Source organism: Linepithema humile, chromosome 6, assembly GCF_040581485.1.
Source record: "Linepithema humile isolate Giens D197 chromosome 6, Lhum_UNIL_v1.0, whole genome shotgun sequence".
NCBI classification, from domain to species: Eukaryota; Metazoa; Arthropoda; class Insecta; order Hymenoptera; family Formicidae; genus Linepithema; species Linepithema humile.
The window spans coordinates 6,801,882-6,824,231 of record NC_090133.1 but is presented as its reverse complement, the minus strand read 5'-3'; the positions used below and the strand labels follow the sequence as shown (position 1 = coordinate 6,824,231).

The window sequence follows — 22,350 nt, the reverse complement described above, 5'->3', positions numbered from 1 at the left end:
CCGCTTGTAGTAGGCAGCTAGCGCTGTAACGGATCGACCGTCCCGTAATTACGTCTCCGTGTATATTTCACAATATAATCGGCCGGCTGTGATGCGCGCCGTGCAATGCGTTTTCCATGGCGCGCTCTGAAAAGCTTTTTCCGCGACGATGGAAACAGTGGAAGAATGGAGAGAGGAGGAGGAGGAAAAAGAAGCAAAAAGCGGAAGGGAAGAGGACGGCGACGAGGAGTGAGAGCGGCCGCGAAAGCGTGGATTTGTTATTAAAACGTCCCTCTGGAAATAACGGACGCCGTGCTACGCGCGCGACGGATACAGTTTGCAAACGAGGACGCGAGATACGGCAGGCAAGGATCATTATTTTATTCCAGCGTAACGTCCGTTACACAGCGCGTCCGATACGCGAATTCGTAGTAAAAATCTGGAAATTCGCGAACGCGCTCGCTGTGCAACGTCGCGCGCATCGCTCTTCTTGTGTGTTCGAATATCAAGAAAACAAATTGCACAACGAAATATCGCACCGTAGTATCGCGTGTAACCTCTCTTCTGTATTTCGAAAGGAAAATCTAACATCAGTCCGCGCGCCCCCACCGATCCGCGTTCCACTCGCAATTTTCCGATCTCTCTAATGACGCACACGTGGCTGCTTTTTGGCGAGCGTTCAAGAGAACGCGCTCCCCGCAGGACAAACGTTTAACTCGCTAACGTAGGAAGCCAATGAGGTTGCGCGCTCTTGTCTTTCCGGTGGAAGATACTGCCGCCATAAATCAGACGGTCGATCGGCAACGGGTGGCCAACCGGTCCCAATCTCCTCTCTTTCTTCTTCTCTTTCCATCCTTCCGCTCTCTTCCGTCTCGCTTCCTGCCGGCAGTGTGGCTCGACGACGGCCATTAACTCTCTTTTTTGCGATGTGTAATGACCTCAAAGCGCCCATGGTTTACGAAGCCATTCGTTAGGAGGCCCCTCCGCGCCGCGTCGGTAATCGCGCGAGAATGCACCTCCGCGGGCATTGTTGTTGCGTACGATCTTTTTTCGCCTCTTCCCGTCTCTTTTTCTCCCCGACTTACTTCGGCGGGCATCTCGCGCTCCCCTTTCCCCCCTTTTTCCATTCTTCTTATTTCGACGTGTGGGAGAGAGAAGGAGGAGACAGCAGCAGCTCGGTGGAAGCGTAAGAGATAATAGGAGAGAAGCTCCGATGTACCGTCGAGCGCGAAATAAGGCGACGATCGGGATGCACCACAGGCTTTTCAATTACCCATAGCGCCCCTCCTCGCGCTCCCGCTTCCTTCCCCCTTTCTCCGCCGTCTGTTTTGCTTTCTCTTACTCCTCTCTGACGGAGCGATAAAAATGTTTCCTCGTACTTCTCTCCTCCCTCGCGGATAACGTGCAGGCACTTTATGGCAGGCTATTCTGTTTGCCTCTTATTTCTCCGACCTGCTCTGGCGTCCGCCCAATCGCCTCCCATCCTGTACTTCTCCCCATCTTTTACCTCCCGTGTCGTCTTACCTCACTTCATCTCAGCGTCTCAGCGGCACTCTCGCAGAAAGCTGCTGCCTCGTAAAAGACCACTCACGTTTTCCAGCTATCGTTGCGAAAAACCGTCGACTTAGCCCTCGACAACGTCGGGCTGTGCGCGAACGAACGCGCATTTCTTTTTCCTCCCCCCCCTCCCCTCTTGGAAAAATAAGCCTCAGGCTGAGCTTTGCCGGTCGAGTACGTATTCACGCGTCGCTGTGGCGTTGGCGGTTCGCATCGTTCGTAATTAAAAACGTAATTAAAAGCAGTAATTACAAAGCGCGACGCCGGTTCGATCGATCTCGCGCGAGGACAGCAAGCGACGGCCGAGCGCGCGGACTCGCACGAAGATTCGATGAAACTTAATCCGCGAGGCTTTGATTGTCGATCGGCACACGGTGGAATAACGTTTTTCGAAAATGCTTGTCAATTTTTTCTAAAGCTGTATATTTGGTTTGGAAAAAAAAAAAAAAAAAAAAAAGAAAAAAGACCGGGATCTCTCGGCTGCCCGGCAGTTTCCATCGGTTTCCATCGCGCGAGTTTGGATAGAAGCCTTTCACGCCGCGCGAGTTCGTCGGCGCGATAACGATAACTGTTGCACTATCGATCACGTGGTGGAAGCGCCTGTGTGTTTCCGCGGAGGAAAGAACGACGGCGACGGGAGATGGTGTATACGCGGTGGCGATGGGGCGCGGTCCACGCGCGTTGCCGCATAAAATTGCAGAGCCCAGCAGCAGTGCGGCGCCGCCGCCGCCGCCGAGCCGAGATAGCTGCAAACAGAGGCGAGTTAATTTAAAAATGCAAATTCCACCGCGGGACTCCGCGCCGCGCCGGGGATGGACGCGGAGGGAAAAAGAGAACGAGAGAGAGTGTGTGTGTGTGTGAGAGGGAAAGAGAGACGGGGAAAAAAAGCGCAGCGAGAGAACACAACGAGTAACGCGGTGGGAGAAAGGGAACTTTGCTATTTATGACACCGCCATAAATCATAGCGTTGTGAATTTCTGTCTGATTCGCGGCGCTGCGTGTGAGCTTTATTTATACGTCGTCCAATTTGAGCAAGTCCGATTTGCGAGAGCGCGGTCTTCTGTTGAAAAATTTGACGGGGACAATCCGCGGTGGAGAAGCACAGCGTGCAGCGGCGCGAATAAATCGTCGTACGTAAAAGCGAACACTGTACCGCTGTGCGCTTTTTTATTATTAAAATTTGCGCCGGGCGTAATTCAAACGAAAACTTGTGTCTCTATGTGAAAAAAAATCCGATTCGCCTCTGTAGAAATATGATATCGGCGCGGCCGGCTTGTTTTCGTCGAGCGGCTATCGATTCCGATAAGCCATGCAAAAAAGATCGGCTCGGGGCCCCGAAACGTGCGGGATATATTTGGTTGCCGCGATGGTGATAAAAATTCGCGCTCGTACTAATTGCCGGTATGACGAATGCACCGGTTGACCCAGTGACACGTACGCGCCGGATTCTGGGAATCGATTACCATTCCGCGCCGCCCAACGCGATCATTAAAAATTCCATGCATCCGCGAGTAAGCTGCGCGCCGCGCCATATAGTCGGCGAGAGAGAGAGCGGCATGTCCCACCGTCCTCCTCCTCCTCCTCCTCGCCCCTAACCGAAATTGCGCTCGCAGTCCAGACTCCGTCATGAATCTTTGCCGCTGGTGGCACGCAGGCGTGATTTCGGTAATTAAATTAATCGGCCGCCGCGCAGAAACGAAAATCGCGACTGCGGCGTTGAATATTCAGAAACCGCGGCTCTCAGGCGGGTTCGAACGTGCGGGACAAGTGACAGGATAATTCAGTACCGCCGGATGCTTATTTATTCAGGGAAGTCGAGTCCGAAGAGCGGGATCGCTGCGAATCGCGGTCATTCCATTTAATTAAGATTTACGCGGCGTTGTCGCGGGGCGTGCGCGGGATATCTCGAGCGGCGAGCGGTAAATTCCGATAAACCGTGTTGAGAACACGGATCGCGCACGGACATCCGGCGCGGCGACGTCGATCCTCTAAAGTCGAAGCGCGGAGAGCATTGTCTTTACGTTTCCATCGTGCCCGACAGTCGGACATCCAGCGACATGCGGCGCATTAGTCGAACGTCTCTCGTCGCGACGCGAAAGTCCCGCAATGTCCGTCAGCCACGAGTATCCCCCGCCGTCAACCGGTATCGCATCGTCCCGATCCGCACGGAATCCCAATTTCTCGACGTCGCTCGTCCTTCGCCGCGTTCCTTCGAGAACGACGACGACGACGACGACGACGCTGAGAGCCACTGGGTGCAATCTTGTACCAGCTGGGGTTTGCGGGGTCTTGGGAGACGCGACTCTGGCTCGTAACCTTCTCTCTCAGGGTCCTAGCCACGACGAAGAGGATGGAGTGAGGAATAGGGAAACAGGCAGGCAGGCAGGCAGGCAGGCAAGCGGATGGGGGACAAGGGGGGGTGAGTTGGTTGCTTGGTCGACGTAGGGTGAGAGCGCGCGAGTGGCAGCGAGGGGGCGAGAGACGACGGAGAAAAGGGAAGAGAAGAGAAGGAGCCGGAGAGAGTGAGAGCGAGTGCGGGAAAGGGAGAGAAGACGGTGGGTGGTTGGTCGGTCGGTCGGTGGCTTGGGATATATCCGTAAGGTTAGGGTGGTTGAGTCGAGACGAGGCGCCGTGGCGAAGGAGTCGCTCACTCACTTACCACCCTCATGGCTGCGACCGCCAACCCCAATACCATGCACACGGCCAAAGCCGCCGTTCCCCATCCCTCCGCTGTCTGCCACCCTCCCGTTCTCTCTCTCTCTCTCTCTCTCTTACCCTCGAAAGAGCCACCCACCCCACCTTGACTGTACTTCGGTGCCTGCTGCTGCTTGCCAAGTTGCTTGCCTGCCTGCCTGCTTGCGGACCAAGTCGTCCCTAACACTACAAAGTCTATATATCTACGGTATACCCGCAGCTCCTCCTACCCACCCCACCTCCTTCCTTCTCTTCGTCCTCTCCCTAGAGGTACCAACCCCCATATTGATCGTGGCACGAATCCTCTTTGTGGGCGAGGGTGGTATGGATAGCCGACGGGATAGGTGTAAGTAAACTTACGTGAATGGAAGGCGGACCGCGTGTGTATCGTTTCTTCGCGGAAAAGGTATATATATGTCGTGTGTATGTGTGTGTGTGCGTATATATATACTGTATATACACCGGGGCCGGCACACGAGCCGGGAAATGAGAAAGCAAGAGGGAACAGAAACGGGAAGCTCTCGCGAAACGACATTGCGAGCTATCGGCGTCTCGACAACGCCAAGCAGGAGAAGGGGGGGAAGAAAAAGGATGCGCTTACCACCGAAAGACGAGACTTCCGGGTACATAGCTACTAGCGGTATCGACTGCGGGCAAGAGGTGGTGTATGTTTCCGCATGATTTTCCGCGAACTAAATCGAGTCGCGATTTCCTCGCGTGGAAATCCTTTTTACTCCAGCTATTATAATCCGTTTCGCCAGAATTATTCTCTCTCAGTTTTACAAATAACAATAATTTAATTATCTAATTAAATGTATTTCACACAACATTTGTGATCTCTTTCCCTTTTTATCAAAGATTACATGTGACACACACACATTTGCAATTAATTATTAATAAATAAATAATAATTATTGTGAAATGTGTATTTTATAATTTTAGAATTTTTTAATTTCCATTGGAAATTGTTGCGTATTAGCGATTTATTTGAACATGCAATAACATCGTAAAATTTTAAAAATATTTTTCATTAAAAATTGCCGAGAATGCCGCGACGTTCTTTTGCGCCGGTGGCGCAAAAATTGTTGAATTCTAAAATTTTTTAAATAATTGTATTTTCTGAGACCGCGTCGAAGACGCTGTTTTCTCGTCAGATTCTTCTTTTCAACGGCACGACAGTCGTTTCATCTCTTTAGACGACTCCGGCTTCGGATAAGCAGTGACCGACCGTTTCCGGGTAACGAGAGGACTACTCTCCTTCGGTGGAAAAAGATCTCGTTCTTTCTCTCCCGGGGTTCTTTCGCGAAGAAAACTCGAAAGAGGCACGTAATACGGCTCCTGGGAGATTCTTTTCTTCCGAGAATCTTTCATGACGTGAGCGGAGCGCGTGTTTGCGGGACTTAACCCCCGCCCTCACCCTTCCTTTCGCCTTTGTCTTCCTTTTGCTCTTCCTCCCGTCGCTACATCGTCGTGGCAAACGAAGAACATGCTTGCCTGATTTTTCCACGTCACGGGATTTCATATTCGTTCGCCGACGTTCTTCCGAACGATTTTTCCATCGGCTTTTGAAATTGGTGCGACCACTGTGCAACGATTCTGCTTTCAAAAAGCTCTTCTCTGGCGATCGCACTGATAACAGCGGAAGAATGCTCCATTTGGCATTATTATTCAACAGAGTTATTCGTATGATAAAGAATTCTTGTTTTTTTTTTTTTTTTTTTTTAATAGAACGATAACATTTTGTTTATTCGCTGGCTGCTTTTGCGAATTACACCGGATTATACGTAATTTCGCGCGTCAATCGCTCAGTGGTGTTCGCGAGCGCATTCGTATCTCTCGAGATTCTATTTTTTATTTCTTGCCATTCGAAGTGTTTCGGGTCGATGATACCGTCGAGGCGTCGAAGTAATGGACCGAGAGGGCGAGAGAGGCGAGCGTTGGTAGTAGTGGATGAGGGACGAAGGGTAATTGAGAAGAGGAGATTTACTTCGACATCGGCAACGGCGGTGGCGACGACGCCGGTGTGTGCCCGTGTGGAGACGCGACGGGGGTAGTTTACGAGGTTGCAAGATGGGGTGCGCAGTTATCGGGGACAGGGAAAGGGCCGTCGCACTTATATATACGAAGGCATGCGGACGCTGTCGTGCCGACCGTATCGACGACGAAACTGTCGCTTGTAAAACTTCCCTTCTCGATGATATCGTCGACTTGAAGAACCGCGCCGAGTCTTTCACTCGGCCAGCTCTTGAGCGATGCATTTTTGAAAAGGTTTTTCCGTATTTTAAATATTCTCATCCCTTGATAATTTCAAGTGAAGTGTGCTTCACTTTTTCAGAATTCGAAAAAAAAAAGAAGAACGATAAGAGTTCTGGATGACGCTCGATAAGTTCTAGAGTCTTCAGCCTTCAGAAGTAATAATTCTACTTTTTTGATTTTTTTACCTTATTGTTGAAAATGAATACAGAGAAGTCGCGATAAGCCATCTCCGCGTTAGATATTGGTGTATTTGAAAAATTTGATTTTAATTTGTAGAAGCGATTACTGAGCGATGAAATAAAACTGAATTCGGTAAATGCGAAGAGCTGGAGACATCCCGTATATATATTGGCGTGTTTTTGCCCGTTCGGAAACGAACGCGTCGATATTTTCTCGGCGCTCGGTGCATAGTGCGATAGAAAAAAGCAGAACTCTGCGATCCACCCTATTATTCTTCGTTCGCCTCGGAGCGAATGGAGGTCGAGCGGGCCAAGGGATAAGTAATTCCGTCGATGCCTCTTCCGCCGCCCGTCCGACGGGAGAGTCGTTTTATTTAATCGCGACAGAGGAAGGAAAGAATTCCGTCGTTCGACCCTCCGTCTACTCTATTCCTTCGGCCGCAAGAAGTCCCTCATCCGATACTTTTCCGTGAAAATCTATCGAGAAGGTAGAATCACGCGGTCCGTAAAAATCCCGGACGAATAAATCCCGTGAATCGCCGTAATCGGATTAACCGCGTGGGACGGGAGAGTGGATCTCTCCGTATCTCTTTTTCTCCCTCGCGTTGATAAGAGATTCTATAAAAATCGTAACGTTAGCGCGCGTTTAACGACCGTGGAGATCTTAACGCTGAACGATCTGTGTTGCAGAGGAACTCGATATCGCCGGCGGAACGAGAAAAGTACAGGCCGCGCAGCACACCCGATCCTCAGCACGATCATTTGCACATGAGTAAGAAGATGAAGAAGGAGCACGACAAGGACATAGGCCATGTAAGTATCCAAGATTAGTGCTCCATGCTCCGCGAGTCGCTGGCCGGCTTAATAAAGTGGTGCGTGTTCTCCCCGACAGCAAAGCGATGGTGAAAAGAGCGACCAGGACCTGGTGGTCGACGATGCGAGCGAGGGCCCGACGAGCCCGGCGGCGAACGGCACGGCGTCACCGCGGGAAAACGGTCTCGATAAGCTGGGCCCGTCCTCGGTGCCTCTGAGCGGCCAGGTGAAGAAAGAAGTGCCACCGCCGTCGCCTAGAAGCGGCACCAGCAGCAACGCCAGCACTCCTTCCGCCAAGAAGATGGAAGAACGCGAAAAACCGACTACGCCGATCTCGAAACCGGTCACACCTACGTCTGCAGGTTCGATCGATTGCGCTGTGTGATATTTGTGATTAATTAGAAAGTAAAATATGCTAAAGATATTTTTGAAAAAGCAATGGCCGAGAAAATAACTGAATCGATTGACGACAGGTGGCAGCAGTTCTGGCTCCGGTGGTCTGAAACCGTCTAGTTCCAGCAAACCGTTGGTTTCAGCCTCGGTAGTCGGACCTTATCCGCCGCATTATCCGCCACCGCATCATCCGTCCGCGGGACCGCCTCACGTGGATATGCTGGGCTATCCTCCGGCTGCGCTCAACGGGTATCCCGCGAGACCACCTCTTCAACAGCTTTACGATCCTCATGCGAGCATGAGAGCGCCACTCGGACCGCTAGGTGTTCCCGGTGGCAAGCCGTGAGTGTTTTTCTCTTCATAATAAATTGCTTCGTGCCGTTCCGTCGCTTATTACGACTCGACGATGTATCGTAACTTTTACGGGATAATCTCTTTTCTCGTAGCAGTGCGTACAGTTTTCACGTGTCTAGTGAAGGGCAGATGCAGCCGGTGCCGTTCCCACAGGACGCTCTTATCGGCCCCGGCATACCGCGTCACGCACGTCAAATAAACACACTCACACACGGCGAAGTGGTCTGCGCCGTGACAATTTCGAATCCCACTAAATACGTTTACACCGGCGGCAAGGGCTGCGTCAAGGTGTGGGACATCAGCCAGGGTGGTAGCGGCAGCGCGAAACCCGTCTCCCAGCTCGATTGCCTGCAACGGGACAACTACATCAGGTCGGTGATGGTAACACGTGTCTTCATTCGCAATTCGTGACACATTAACTCCCAAACGCTATATGCGGTCGATGTAATTAATTTCCGACTGAATTCTGGATGACATTTAGCCGTGTCCGCCGGCTGTATATCACGCCGAAGCAGCGCGCGGCATCGATTTACCGCATGCATTTTCCGTATGCATTTACCCCTTCTTCCCCTCCTTCCCCCTCATCATCCGCCCGTCCCGCCGCGTACCAACGCGCGTGAGCGTAATAATTATTTAAAAGCACGCATAAATGGCGGCGTTTAACCGGATTAACGCAACACACACTCATTGCTCTCTCTCTCTCTCTCTCTCTGTATTATTAGGTCGGTGAAGCTGTTGCCTGATGGCAGAACTCTCATCGTGGGCGGCGAGGCGAGTAACCTCAGCATCTGGGATCTGGCGAGCCCGACGCCGAGGATCAAGGCCGAATTGACTTCCTCGGCACCGGCGTGTTACGCCTTGGCGATATCTCCAGACTCGAAAGTGTGCTTCAGCTGCTGCAGCGACGGCAACATCGCCGTATGGGATCTGCAGAATCAGACGTTGGTTAGGCAATTTCAAGGTCACACAGACGGCGCCTCGTGTATCGATATCTCCGCCGACGGTTCCAAGTTGTGGACAGGCGGTCTCGACAATACAGTGCGCTCCTGGGATCTTCGGGAAGGCAGGCAGCTCCAGCAGCACGACTTTACGTCTCAAATATTCTCCCTGGGATATTGTCCCACCGGTGAATGGTTGGCCGTGGGTATGGAGAATTCGAACGTCGAGGTACTACACGCGACGAAACCCGACAAGTATCAGTTACATCTGCACGAGTCTTGCGTGCTGTCGTTACGCTTCGCTTCGTGCGGCAAGTGGTTCGTCTCTACCGGCAAGGACAATTTACTTAATGCGTGGCGCACGCCGTACGGTGCTTCGATATTCCAGGTTGGTTGTTACACGAACAAATTGCTAGTTTTCTTTCGATACCTTGTATCATTCTATTATTACCTCATTCCTCATTCAATATGATTATAAAGCCGTTTCCGTTTTTCTTTCCAGTCGAAGGAGTCATCCTCGGTGCTTAGTTGCGATATTTCCACCGATGACAAGTACATTGTGACAGGATCCGGCGACAAGAAAGCCACCGTGTACGAAGTGATATATTGAGCCGCTCGTTGATGCACACTCCGATGCTCTTATGCAACATCGATTATGACACTCGGTGTGATTGACTTATGACGGAGGAATTGAAGAACGAAAATTAATTTCTTTCAAGTGTGACCTGTATTTCGAGAAACTATATATAGTTTGACGAAATTGGACAAGAATCGATGTACTGTGGTCGTTATATTCGACAAAACCCAATTTAAATTCCACGTTTTTGTAACGCTAGAATACAACAGGGGCTGATGTCTAAATTACGGAGATATAAATATATAAAAATTACAGCATTTAGCTGCTAAGATTGTATAGAGTCTATAAGTAGAACGAAGTGAATGAATTACGTGAAACAAATGCGTGTGTGTATCCTCCGACCGTATTTAACGTGGGAGGCGCGATGTAAAGTCGCTTGTGTAATATGTTACTGATGTAAAATAGAATCTTTACAATTAGGTCTTTTTTGCATGCGATTGCGAGAAGGACGAAGAGAGAGCGAGAGAGAGAGAGAGAGATCGAGCGCATTTTAACGGGTGAGACTGTTCTCGCGCGATAATGTCACGACAAAACGAATGCTGCGTCGAAATACCTGAGTACATACGGAACGCTGATCTAGTGTTGTAGATTTGTCAAAGTAGGGATGTATGTTGTGTCGCAGAATTATACATAATATATTGAGCACATATGTAGACAGAATGTTTACGTCATGTAGCGGAGAAAACTATAGGGCTATGAAAAACCGATTCATAATCGATCACGCTAATAGTGTTGAACGTACGCGACGTTGCTTATGTTCAGCATTGGAGCTAAACAATGTGATCTTTGACATTTCTACCACCGACAAAAGGAATAATTTGTACTTACTTACACTTTCAGTTTTAAATACGATTCTTTCGTAGTTATATGGCACTGTTGCGTCTGCCGTTAAGACTTTATTGTAATTGAGATTTTATAAACGTGACGGAAGGGAGATGGTGATAAAACAAAACAAAAGAAAAAAAAAAAAAAGAAACCGGCGAAAGATACTTTTCAATCTTTTGCAGTAATTACGCGCAGTTAAAAAATTGGCTTTCATACGCCTATTACGAGCGGTATCGAACACAAATAGAAACTCTATAAGTTGCGCCGAGCGCGCACGGATTCTTAATACAATGTACATTGCGAGTTTTGACTGCCATAATAGGCATATACATACTACGCACACGCATATGAGTAAAACACACCCCCCCCACACACACACATACACACACAGATACGGACAAATACACACACGAGCGAGCGGACCACGTTCGTGGGCGGATTTTGCAGAAAATATTCGATAAAGTATTTTTGTGACTATTCATCGTGACCCTAGGCTTAACCATCGAGCGATCCGGTCGAGCGCGATCGACCACGCGCGCGTCTGCATCGGCGACAGCAGCGACGAGACATTATAAAACGAGACAAAAATACTTGAACTTTTACATTACTCTTCGGCGCAATTACAAAGCCGGAGGTGCATCTGGACTTAGGGTACTAGCTAGCGCATTATTATTCGGAAAATATCGTATGGTGAAAGCGGGTGATGCGTAATGGAGATTTATATTTTGTTACAGGAAGTCACACATACGTTGATACCGCTGTGATCGTCCGAAATTCAATGCCACAAACAATACTGCCGCGATAAAATATAATAAACAAATAAGAGCTTTGCAACGTATATTGACACGGTGATGTTCATGAATTTGCAACACGCAGAGACCGACGAACCGGTAAACAGATTCGATTTTGGACGAGCACAGCTCCGATCATATAGACCAATAGAAACAACGATACCTCAAGAAGACTCAGTAGTTAATTATCTCTAACTCATCAACTTGTACAGAATCGATATTCTTTTACAGTTGAATAACCACACGCACCATGGGAAAAAAAAGCATTACGCGAGAGAAAAGATCGCTTAACCGCGACAATGATTGTACCCCTCCCCTTTTTCTGCCCCACCCTCCCCCGTACTGTATATGTTGAATTGTGTCTCCGTGCCCGCATTTTGCACTCCGCGAAAGCGTACGAAAGCCGCCGTGGAAGAGAATATACGTTCGTAATAAACGGAAGACAGACAGCGTTAATCTTTTTCCAAGCACTGTTCAAGTTGTTCCTATAGCTACGCGAAGATTGTTTCTTTTTCGGCAATTAAATCCTCTATATCTATATATAAGAATTTCCGTCATTATATTCACCGATCCATTCCCGTGACTTTATTTATTTAAATGCTTTGTTACTTAGAATCAAGATTATATTTTTAGACTAGGCACACGTATGTGATCATATCATGGACGAACTTATATTTAAAGATATAATTTTGAGACAATTTTATAATTAAATTTGCTTGCAAGTTTTTTAGAAAATTTTATTTCAACATTTAATATTTTATCTGTTTATATCTCTCAAGTATAAGTCTTTATTCTTTCTTATTTTGCAGTTATTTTATGAACAATAGCATTTAAGCAAACAGCGCAACTTCTCCTCTTGAAACACATGTTTAATTGAATGAAAAGATTTCGTAAGTTAGACCTAAATAATTTTGTAAGAAATGTTTTCCGTTTTCCCGTTCCGTCTCTCCTACACGACGAATATTATGCTTGAATACGAATTTACCAAAGATATATAGTTTCAATTTATGTTTACTTACTTTTCGGAGAAATAGGATTCAAAGACAACATTAACGTCGCGGTTGTATTTACATGCCTGTGATATAAGAAATGTAGTGAGGAAAGTATTCGCAAGGCTTAGCATATTAAAGCTCAGTCGTTGAATGGCTCTTCGAGTAAACGCATCGAAACCGGGAACATTGAGATTACGAAAAATAATTTTTTTCAGTATTTAATATAGATCGGCAATATGTCGCAAAACTTTTGTATGGAACATAAAAATTTGAAACGTGAACGTGTTAAAAAAAGCCATGCTACTATAAAAAAAACTAGTACGCCTAATAAAATTAGTGCTGCAAGACTTGATATTTCACTCTCTGAGATCGACTCGGCGACATCTTCCTCAAGCGGAAGCAAAAAGGCATTATTGTGGAAGTCATCAGGTATAGTATAAAATTATTATATTCACAAACGATTATATTTTTATCTCATTCTGAATAAGTTCGGAAAAACATTAAAATGTCTTAAGAATATCATAAATGCATTTTTCTCACAAATTCACCTTTTATCATACATCTTTAGAGTTTAATGAAGTCTTTCAAGCATATTTATATTTTAATGTTCTCTGAATTAAACTGTTGAGGTTGTATCGATAAACATTTTAAAATATTCTTGACAGAAACAAATGTGATAGAAAGTCAACAGAAAAATGAGAGGAAGAACAAAAGAGTAAGTAAAAACAGGCGAATACATTTTTTGTCTCAATCGTCGATATCGACTACAATATTGGAACAGAGTGAGTGGGAAACTGTGGAGGAGGAAACTGACAAGTCTTTAGCAAGTTCTACACCAAAAAAACATGATAATACTGAGAACATAAAATTATTCGAAGATTTAACGCGTACCCCGGAAATGACTCGGGAAGGGATCGCGTTCGAATCTTTGTCATCACCAATTATTGAGAGATCTAGGAGATTGTATTTAGAAAAAAATACACAGCATGATAACTTGCTACCGATTGATTTATCATTGATGAAGGAGCGAGATCGTCGAGAGAACGAAGATGAAATAACTTTACGTATGTATCTTTTACATAGAGTAATATTTTTCTCTTCGGAGATAAATATAACGATTCTCAAATTTAATTGCAATTGATAATCGCGCGTTTATATTTCTTAGTTTTTTATCATCAGATTTGTTTTAGTTTATCACCACTCGTTTGTCTTAGTTTGCCGATTTTACAGAGCATAGTTAAATAATGCTTGCAACATAATTTTGAAATTATATTTAGTTCCTCATTCTTTCGTTATAATCTTTTGTTAATTTATTTATGCAGATGTATGGAATTATGTAAAAAATTGTTTTTAGATCGCGAGAGCAATGTTAAAACATATCTAACGGCGAGAGAAGTAAGAAAAAAGCATGGTAAGCTTTGGTGTGCGATTCTCGGATACTATGAGTATGACTCAAAAAATGAATTTGTGACATCTACACCTCTACCCCCGCCAAGACCGTTCACGAAAAGAAAGGAGCTTTCAGCTTCTCAAAACCTGAAAACAAAAGTTTCTAGACAACTATTTGAATCTGATGAAGATGATCCGATCCCTCCGGGAAAGATGCGCATTCGAGGCTCATTAGATAGAAAAACATGCGAAAAGAAAGGACGATGGGCACGAACATATAAATATGGAACCAAGAGGATTAATAAAAGGAAAGCGGAAAAGGAAAGCGATTCACAAAGCGATTCACAAAGCGATATTTACAGTAAAGATAACGTAGATATTGAATTCGAAACTGCTGGACCATTTGGGAAAAAAATGACTCTTGCTCAATTTCGTCACAGACAAAAAATGAACAAATCTTCCTTGATGGAAGAAAATTTAACAATATAAAATTTTTGTATATTAATTTTGTTATTTATATATTTATATATGCGTTTATGCGATTATTTTGTTTGCTTGTTATATGTTTACATGTTTATAGTTGTTGTATAAATACTAGTAACTCATATAAATATCGTTAATTTATATTTGCTAAGATTTCTTATATTTATATTTATTTTATATGTTTATAATTATATTTGATTATAGATATTTTTGAATTGTTAAAGTTGCATTGGCTGAATAAAATCAAATTTTTGTTTAAAATATGCATATAACATATTAAATGCAATAAAAAAATTATAATATACTAATTGTATTTCTCTAATAAAAAAAATGTTTTCAGTAATTTCTTTATTAAATGAACTCATTATTGATCCATTATTGTAATTATTTTCATTTAATTTGTTATATTTTATGTATCGCTAGAATAAAATTAGAGTAATTGTAATTTTATTTTAATACATATTTACGGTAGAAAATTATATTTTCATATCTCGTGCATATGTACCTGTGTGCACCGTAATGTGCTGTGCTCTAGAAGCAACGGGAGCAACTAAAATGCACTATTGACTGTGTTATCGACTTGTGCTCTTGTGTCTTGTGTCGCTTGTGTTCAAAGGCTGATGGCAGAAAACGAGGCATAAGCGCTTACGCTATCGTAGTAGCGTAGTCGTGGCATATGGTAAGGCAGAGAAAAACGTCGTAAGTCGTGAGAGACTTTTGTGTGAACATGATTTCCGCAGCCTTTCCGCTTACGTTTTCACTGCTTTACCTGCGCAGAACATGTACGCGCTTCTGACTTGCGTGGGGATCGGGAGCCGGCAGCCCGGTAGGGGTGGGAAAATCGCATTTCTTACTGTACGTTACGACTACTACTATTACGCAGACGTGTAAGCGCCACTACGCTCGTTTTCTGCCATTAGCCGAACGCGACGTCATCGATACGCGGTTGATAGTGAAGGGGTAAAATATATCACGGTGCATTTGTGATATTTTTTTTGGAAAACGTTTGTATAGTGATAAAAAAAATTGTTCACGATGAATATGTCGGTGGAGAAAAAGAAATATCCCTCGGCGTTGCCGATGAATTGGCCTATGAGGGAAGAACTGTCAAGAAAAAGCCAAAACCAATTGGCGTCTACAGGGAAGGTTGATTATTATTACAGGTTCGTTGAATAAAATTATTCTTCAATGAAATTTTATTCCATTTCACGTAGAATTATTCGACTCAGATTTTTAATTGTTTCTAAAATTCAGAATATCTTCCAAATAGATACAGTGATTTGTTATGGAATCCTAACCTCAACGAGAGTTCTCTTAACTGACTAACTTTTTTTCTTTTTAGTCGTGGAGTGAGGAACGATGCGTCGTTGGTACCACCGATCAGGCAAACAGCATCGATTTTTAAACAACCGGTAACAATTTATAAGACGCAGGAAGGAAAAGTAAAGGATACCAAGCATGGTACTCAGGAGAAACCAAAACAGGTTAATTTATAGTGCAGTTGGTTGTAGTAATGGGGCTGTTATTTAGTGTGTAATTTAAATGAATTGAATTTTTTTATTACACCATGTCTCACATTATTTCTATAAATGATATCTACCAATTGTGCACTTACAATCTATATTCTATGAATATTCTCAGTATGTTGAACACTGTCTAACTTTTTTATATCATGCTTGTGAGATACACTTTGTCTATATATCTCCGTACACTTTTAATATTCTTTGCTATACCTATCCTTATAAATTTACGTGATACAATTGTCAAATCATTGCTTTAGGAAGGAGCCGATAAAACTGATGGCAAGTATGGCTCCCAAGATAAGCCTAAGCAGGTAATTCTGAATATGCAATCATGAAATCTTCAATAATTTTGTTTTTTTGTTATATTTTTAATGATAAATGTTTCTAATTGTATTATTTTATTTTGGTAATGATAACAACGACAGGCAATCTTCTTAGTATTTTGGAGAAAATAAAGAGAAGATTTGTAATTTTGTTATCTAAATTTTGCTTTGGATTAAATTATAAATTGATTGATATTTAACAAACTCATTCACTACATGTCTATATAATAAAAGCATGATTCACCTTTACATAATTTTCATGCAATGGAACTAACATTTGTTTCTGGCTTGTATTATGTAATTCATAGAAAAAGCATGCTGCGAGTAGATTGATTAATTATTGCTAACCAAAATATATCTATCTTTCAGCTTTTCTGGGAAAAACGTTTGGAAGGATTGCGAGCCTGTGATCCCAAAGGTTACGAATTTGATGCTATGGATCTGCCAAAGAATTTAAAACCAGTAGGCCCGTATATCACAGAAGAAACCTTGCTTCAAAGTGTTGCTACTGCTTTACACGTATCCACTCAACCAGTCACGGGACAGACGGGATCAAAAATGGCTTTGGAGAAAAATCCTGGTGTATTTCTTAATCCTGATCAGCCACTTGTACAGGTGAGATAGTTGGATATTAATTTGCAATCAAATGAAAGCATCATCAAAATGATAGAAATCAATATATCATAAAAGTAAAACTTTCTTAATGTTATATAATGTTTAATAAATCGATGATTTCAATTTGTTTTAGGCAGTCTCAATAGCAGACGAGGACATAAAGAGGCAAGAGGATCGAGTTGCTATTGCGAGAAAAAAGTTACAAGACGCCCTACGTAATCTTCAAACTTAAATTATGTAAGCTGTATATGTATATAAAGATACACGGTCGGTCTTGCGCTGCGCGTGAACTTGGCGCGAGACACTACCGTGTCTCTTGATTGTCGTCCGCTCATCTCTTAGTCGTAAGTTCGTCATAAATTATATCATACCATTTTTTGTACAAAGTTTTTGTAAAAAAAAAAAGAAAAAAACGATCGATAAATTTAACGAAATATTTAAGACACAGTACTGACTAATTTTTTTTAAATGTTTCAATAAACTTTCTCAACACATTAAAATCACATTAAGATGTAAAAGAAATGACCGTGTAGCTGGCTATTTGACAAATACCAGATTCGAAATGTTTTCTTTCCATTAGCTAAGGATAATTTGGTCAGTACTGGTTCAAATGGGTTGCCATCTGTGAAATATTTCCTGTGACACGCAGGAAATCGATCAGGGTTAGCGTTGGTCACGGAAATACCAAATTTCCCGAGTTCATGTTTGACAGATGGCAAAAGTGTAGTATTTGGTTCGGAAATGTCGCTCCGAAAATAAATTAAGTTTGTTGAAGAACAATTAAGTGCTACGCTTTCGAATGTAACAATCAAAGATGATCCTTTGAAAATACTTGCTTAATCGAGAACCGAAATTATTAACGGTGAATCAAGAATAGGGTTGGCAAATCGTTCACATTAATTATGCAAATCGTTGCGCTTAGCTCAGCGCTTGAGACGAGCCGGGAATTGACCGGTCTTGAAATATTGTCTCAGAGTTAAGCGCGGGAACGTCGTTGCGGCAGGAAATAGCCTATTTCATAAATTATGTTTTTCACGAAACGGTAATTAGCGAAGAAAAAAGGAAAAGAGAAACATTTTGAGGAAAATAGTTTGCGGCAATTACCTCAGAAGATCTAAAAAATAAAAAAAAGAGCAAAAAAATAAATTCTCGATTTTTCTTCACATCTTCTAAATTTTGTTCTAACGACATTCTCCGCAGTATTATTGAGGGACACTTTCAGTGTTCCATATTGTTTGCCTGCCCTTGAGAATTCCCAAAGGACAGTGCTACGGTGCGGGGGAAAGTCGTTTCTGAAAAATTCCATTCTGCTTAAAATTATTTTCTTGAGCGCCACACAGATCCTTTTTCTCGATCTTCGCATATTGTGCCGAGTGCGATTGTGTATCGAATGTTGCACGGCCTTCTGGGAATGAGTGCGTGCCAGGGGCCTCGCACAAAAGAATGCTCAGGCAGCAGGTATACAGACAGGCATCGGTTTTCAGGTAAGCATAAGCTGGGTACCAGGTGGTAACCTCTTTTTTTCTTCCTGCCTACCCTCCGTCCCTCTTCCCCGTTCTGTCCGGTACCGCTCCACCTTCGACTAACAGCTGTTTCCCTCCTCGGCAAGGGTCGCTCTCCCTTATTGTCAACGGAGAGAGAGCCGTTCACGTTCCACCGCCCGTTGTCGCCGGCACATGTCCCAGTTTAAATCGTTATAACTCGTCGAACACATGACTCGACCGACGATCCATCCGGTCTAATCGGTGCGGCTGGATATCGTGGGTACCGGCGACGACGCCGGGTGCACCGCCGGCGATGGGAAATCCATCTCCGCGCCGATGCTGCCTGCACCCTGAGTCCTGCATCTTGAGCGATCAATAGCGTCACCGCGAATTCTCGTAATAATTTAGCGCGCACGAAAGCCACGTCCGGTTCGGCGAGAAAATATAAGAACGAATTGATTGTTACGTGTTAAGCTGATTAATCGAGCGCATTATCATAATTTCCCATTAATTTCTGTAAAGGGTTTAGCGATGATTATCTCGGATAATTACAGCCGACCGACAAGATGTACTCGCGCACGCCGGTTTCCGTTTTTCTCCCCGCGAGAAAATCCGCAGTTTTAGCTATGCCATGGATTTCTGTAGAATCTAGTTTAACTCCCATTGGATTTCCGCCCGTATAATAAATGACGCGCATGAATATGAATTCGAATATCATGTGACGGATGAGGAATAGAAATTGCCACGAGACACATCCCGAAATAATTCTATCCGAGTCCCACGCTGTCGCGTGCATAATTTACGGAGATTTTTGCATTTCGCGTGCACCAACACGCGACGGCGTGTCGATATCGAATACTCATTTGTGCGGCATTTAATTCTACACACTCCGGCGATTATCCCTCGTTAGATTTTTTCACGCGCGTTTATGCGCATATATATATAACATAACGCCGATTTACGCGGCGGCGGCGGCGGCGGCGGCGGCAGCGGCATCGCGTGTAAAGACCTTATCTGGAACACATCGAAGATTACATCCTCCGCTGTCTTGGACGTAATATAGCCGACGTATAAATAGACGCTCCGCTATGGCGTGTTATCGATCTTCGCGCAGGCAGTATATTCGACCATCGGAAGTTGACCGACTTGACTATACTATTTGTATCGGGGTTACTGGCCGCGAAGTATTTCTGATTTATCTCCGCGGGAACAGCGCGACGCGACATTAAGGTACGTATCTCGCGTATGACCTGGAGCGAAATTATTGACGTCGCGCGGCGAAAGTCGTACGGCGTAGGAAACTGCGTCGGTGGTTAGCAAGGGTCTCCCCCTGAAAGCAGGAGGCGTTGGTCCATCGCGCGGAAGAACAACCGGGGGACCTTCGACTCCAAACAACTGCTATACGTAATCGATGTCGGCAGACTTTCTCTCTCGTGGACTTCACCGCGAGAGGAGAGGAGAGGAGAGCGGACGCGCCTATAATCGCGCGCGCGGTTCGTGCTCTTTCCATTTTCACCGCGTCTCAGATGTCGCAGACAGAAAATACCAGTCTCGCGTTCGCGTTCGGCATAAAGGACACGATAATTATATAAAACACGAGAGAACCGGTTGTAAAATAATGTTTTTAGTTCGCCACCGATTTAAACTTTCATCAATTGCGTGAGCGCGATCGAATCAACCTTGTCAATAACGTGTGAGACGTAAATTATTATGTGCGTTTCTTTGAAGCGCGGCTTCATTGATGTTTGCGAATTACGTAATATTTACTCTACAGCTGTTTGTAAAAATAACTCGTTGTAAAAACGTCTTCCTTTACGAACGTCAAAGATGAGCGATTTTGATATTTTTCGGCAATAGGCGGTTGCATTTTTCGTATTTCCGTTCGACATGCGGGTGTGTATGATCTTTCAGCCTGGCTACGGCTTCCGCTCGGTCCATTGTTCGTTTCGTTTCGCAGGAAAAAGGAAGGAAACGGAAAAATACCATCCGTAGGACAAAATCTATTGAACCGAAAAGACCTTCCAATGCGACTTATGCTTCTTTAGAGCAACGTTTTTTTTTCTAGAATCTTGATTTTGCATATTTTCTTTTAAATTAATATCAATGAAATGCACTTAATTTCACTTTGAAGATTAAAGTAATAAAAATTTACTATACTTATAAGAAAACAATTTTTCTTTTTTTTCTAAAATTCTATACGAAATGTCTTGTCATAGCATGAATCCATTAAGTAGGACTTTTTTCAGAACCTTTTTTTATACAAAGGCTTTGTTGTTTAAAGGTCTAGCTGTAGGGTGCAAAGGAAGTAGTATTCTACCTGTAATACAAATCCTAAAGTTCCTCGAAATGTTTCATTTTTATGACTATTGCAGCTTGTTCTAAATCACCATGATTTGACTTAAATAAAACCATAAATCTTAGCGTCCTGTCGTGTCACGTTTTAAGCATAACAATAGCAGGTATTAGAAAAGCAATTTTAAGCACCATTTTACCGTTGATACTTTTCAGCTATATTTTTTTAGCTACATTTCTTTTATAGAATCGTACATCGTTGATTTTGCATATATTTTTTTTAAACTAATGTTAATGAAATGCATTTAAAACAATAATTTTCGTTTTTTTTTCTCTAAAATTCTATGCGAAATGTCTTGTCATAATACGGATTCCACTAAGTCAGTGAAAGTTAAAATTCTAACGTTCTAACGGATTTTTTTCAGAACCTATTCTTATTCATAGCTTTATAAGAGACAAATTAAATTAATTCAGATTTGCCAGGTACATAATGTTTTTAGCTGTAAATAGGTATTATTCGAAATGAAATGGGTCAGTTGAGCCCGCGCACAAGGCTGAATGCACTTTTGCGTGACGGCGGATGCATCGCGCGGGTAACGCGGGGTAACTTTGATCGAGTGACAAGTGTTGCATCTGCGGTAAGAAACAGCATTCCGCGAATGGACCAACGCGCCCGCGCCGGTATATTTAGAAAGGCACTGCACTTTATCCGCGCTATCATCGGTTAAACCATGCTATTTGTGTGTTTTCCACCGTTGTGCAACAGCCTTATGAACGCCGCTGCTGCGGTTTCGGTAGCCATAGAGATCTCTTGCCTCCTCTGCGTGTGTGCGCGAGCGTGGCCGACCACCCGCGCGATTTTGTGGATAACCAGACATTAGGCGGCCAATCGATATCCGTGCATTGCGAGATAATTCGACGCTAGTATCGTAGTTCTGCCGGATTGCCCGGAGAAACGCGAAAGCGGAATTGCGTTTAGTTGCCCAATTCACCAAGGTTTTGTGTGATTACCGTACAATCGTTAACTGGTGCACGTTATTCTAGCGAGCGCATTACTTAATTGACGTTACGTTAATTTTATTTAATTACTCATAATAACTTGTATTGTATAAAAGCTTGGAAGCTGTTAAATTCACACTCGAATGTCTGTACAATGTCGAGGCAAACTGCAGCATGGTTTTGCAGCGTGGTCATCGTCGTTGTCGTCGTCGTTATTGCCGTTGTCGTCGCCGGTGCCGACTCAGAGGCCAGCAATGCGGTTTTCTCAGGCGATGCTGCACCCCGGCGATCGAAATCGAAAGAAATATCCTCTCCGCTGCTCTCGGAGCTCAGCTTCGTACCTTATATACACGCGTGTACGTATGGTGCGTCTATCCGCATGTACATCGGCGAGGATGCGGCGCGCCACGGGAGTCGCCGGGTTTCGCCAAAGCGACGACAATGATCGCAACGTTGCACGAAGGCAACCGGTTGCACGCTGTAAAAATACGGCGAGCGACGCGGAACATCGAGAAGGAGTTAGTTTAATGCACCGACCGACCAGAAAACGGATGCGACGCGTCCTTTCGGCGTCGAACAGAACAGGACCGCTGCATCCTCTGCGACGTTGTTTGGCGTCGTGGCGATCTTATTTCAAAGATTGCAATTTTTAAGTAATAGTAAAAAAAAACCCCACAAATTCGGCCATTGTTTCTACTTTTCTTTAAATTCTCCACTTTAGAAATTTTTGATAACTTTTTTCATAAATTTAATGCAGCGGAGAGATTGAATCGAATGCAGCGAGTTTAATATTCGGCGCTGTACGTACAAAAATATGGGAGCTTTTCGGAATAA

At 44.2% G+C, this 22,350-nt stretch overlaps 3 protein-coding genes across 17 annotated transcripts in view; all 3 read left to right on the top strand.

Moving 5' to 3' along the window:
• The window catches only part of LOC105678312 (protein groucho), a 121,117-nt gene extending 109,153 nt beyond the window's left edge, over positions 1-11,964 (top strand). For 11 of the 14 annotated variants that reach the window (XM_067357916.1, XM_067357905.1, XM_067357911.1 and 8 more), the window contains 6 exons: positions 7,356-7,478; positions 7,558-7,840; positions 7,952-8,213; positions 8,318-8,596; positions 8,948-9,551; positions 9,666-11,964. In XM_067357916.1, the coding sequence (XP_067214017.1) occupies positions 7,356-7,478; positions 7,558-7,840; positions 7,952-8,213; positions 8,318-8,596; positions 8,948-9,551; positions 9,666-9,773 (1,659 nt within the window). In that variant the 3' untranslated portion in view covers positions 9,774-11,964. The remainder of the gene's footprint in view (positions 1-7,355; positions 7,479-7,557; positions 7,841-7,951; positions 8,214-8,317; positions 8,597-8,947; positions 9,552-9,665) is intronic. The other 3 variants (XM_067357906.1, XM_067357910.1, XM_067357909.1) reach the window with 1 other exon arrangement.
• Positions 11,965-12,488: 524 nt separating this feature from the next.
• On the top strand, positions 12,489-14,623 carry LOC105678314 (uncharacterized). The gene is made up of 3 exons (XM_012377540.2): positions 12,489-12,837; positions 13,074-13,472; positions 13,763-14,623. The coding sequence occupies exons 1-3, from the start codon at positions 12,645-12,647 to the stop codon at positions 14,284-14,286; spliced, it is 1,116 nt and encodes a 371-aa protein (XP_012232963.1). The 5' UTR covers positions 12,489-12,644; the 3' UTR covers positions 14,287-14,623.
• Positions 14,624-14,964: 341 nt separating this feature from the next.
• Positions 14,965-17,525, top strand: MBD-like (methyl-CpG-binding domain protein 2). 2 transcript variants are annotated; one of them, XM_012377615.2, is made up of 5 exons: positions 14,976-15,443; positions 15,623-15,764; positions 16,061-16,114; positions 16,496-16,741; positions 16,875-17,525. In XM_012377615.2, exons 1-5 carry the CDS (start codon positions 15,316-15,318, stop codon positions 16,971-16,973), a joined length of 669 nt encoding a protein of 222 aa, XP_012233038.1. In that variant the 5' UTR covers positions 14,976-15,315; the 3' UTR covers positions 16,974-17,525. The 2 variants fall into 2 exon arrangements, with proteins under 2 accessions (XP_067214068.1, XP_012233038.1); XM_067357967.1 differs by lacking the exon at positions 16,061-16,114 and having other exon boundaries at positions 14,965-15,443.
• Positions 17,526-22,350: the final 4,825 nt, after the last annotated feature.

Coding starts and splice junctions, on each gene's coding strand:
- LOC105678314 (XM_012377540.2), top strand. CDS start 12,645: ATGTCGCAAAACTTTTGTATGGAACATAAAAATTTGAAACGTGAACGT. Junction 12,838..13,073: donor ATTATTGTGGAAGTCATCAG/GTATAGTATAAA, acceptor TATTCTTGACAG/AAACAAATGTGATAGAAAGT. Junction 13,473..13,762: donor CGAAGATGAAATAACTTTAC/GTATGTATCTTT, acceptor AATTGTTTTTAG/ATCGCGAGAGCAATGTTAAA.
- MBD-like (XM_012377615.2), top strand. CDS start 15,316: ATGAATATGTCGGTGGAGAAAAAGAAATATCCCTCGGCGTTGCCGATG. Junction 15,765..16,060: donor CTCAGGAGAAACCAAAACAG/GTTAATTTATAG, acceptor TCATTGCTTTAG/GAAGGAGCCGATAAAACTGA. Junction 16,742..16,874: donor CTGATCAGCCACTTGTACAG/GTGAGATAGTTG, acceptor AATTTGTTTTAG/GCAGTCTCAATAGCAGACGA.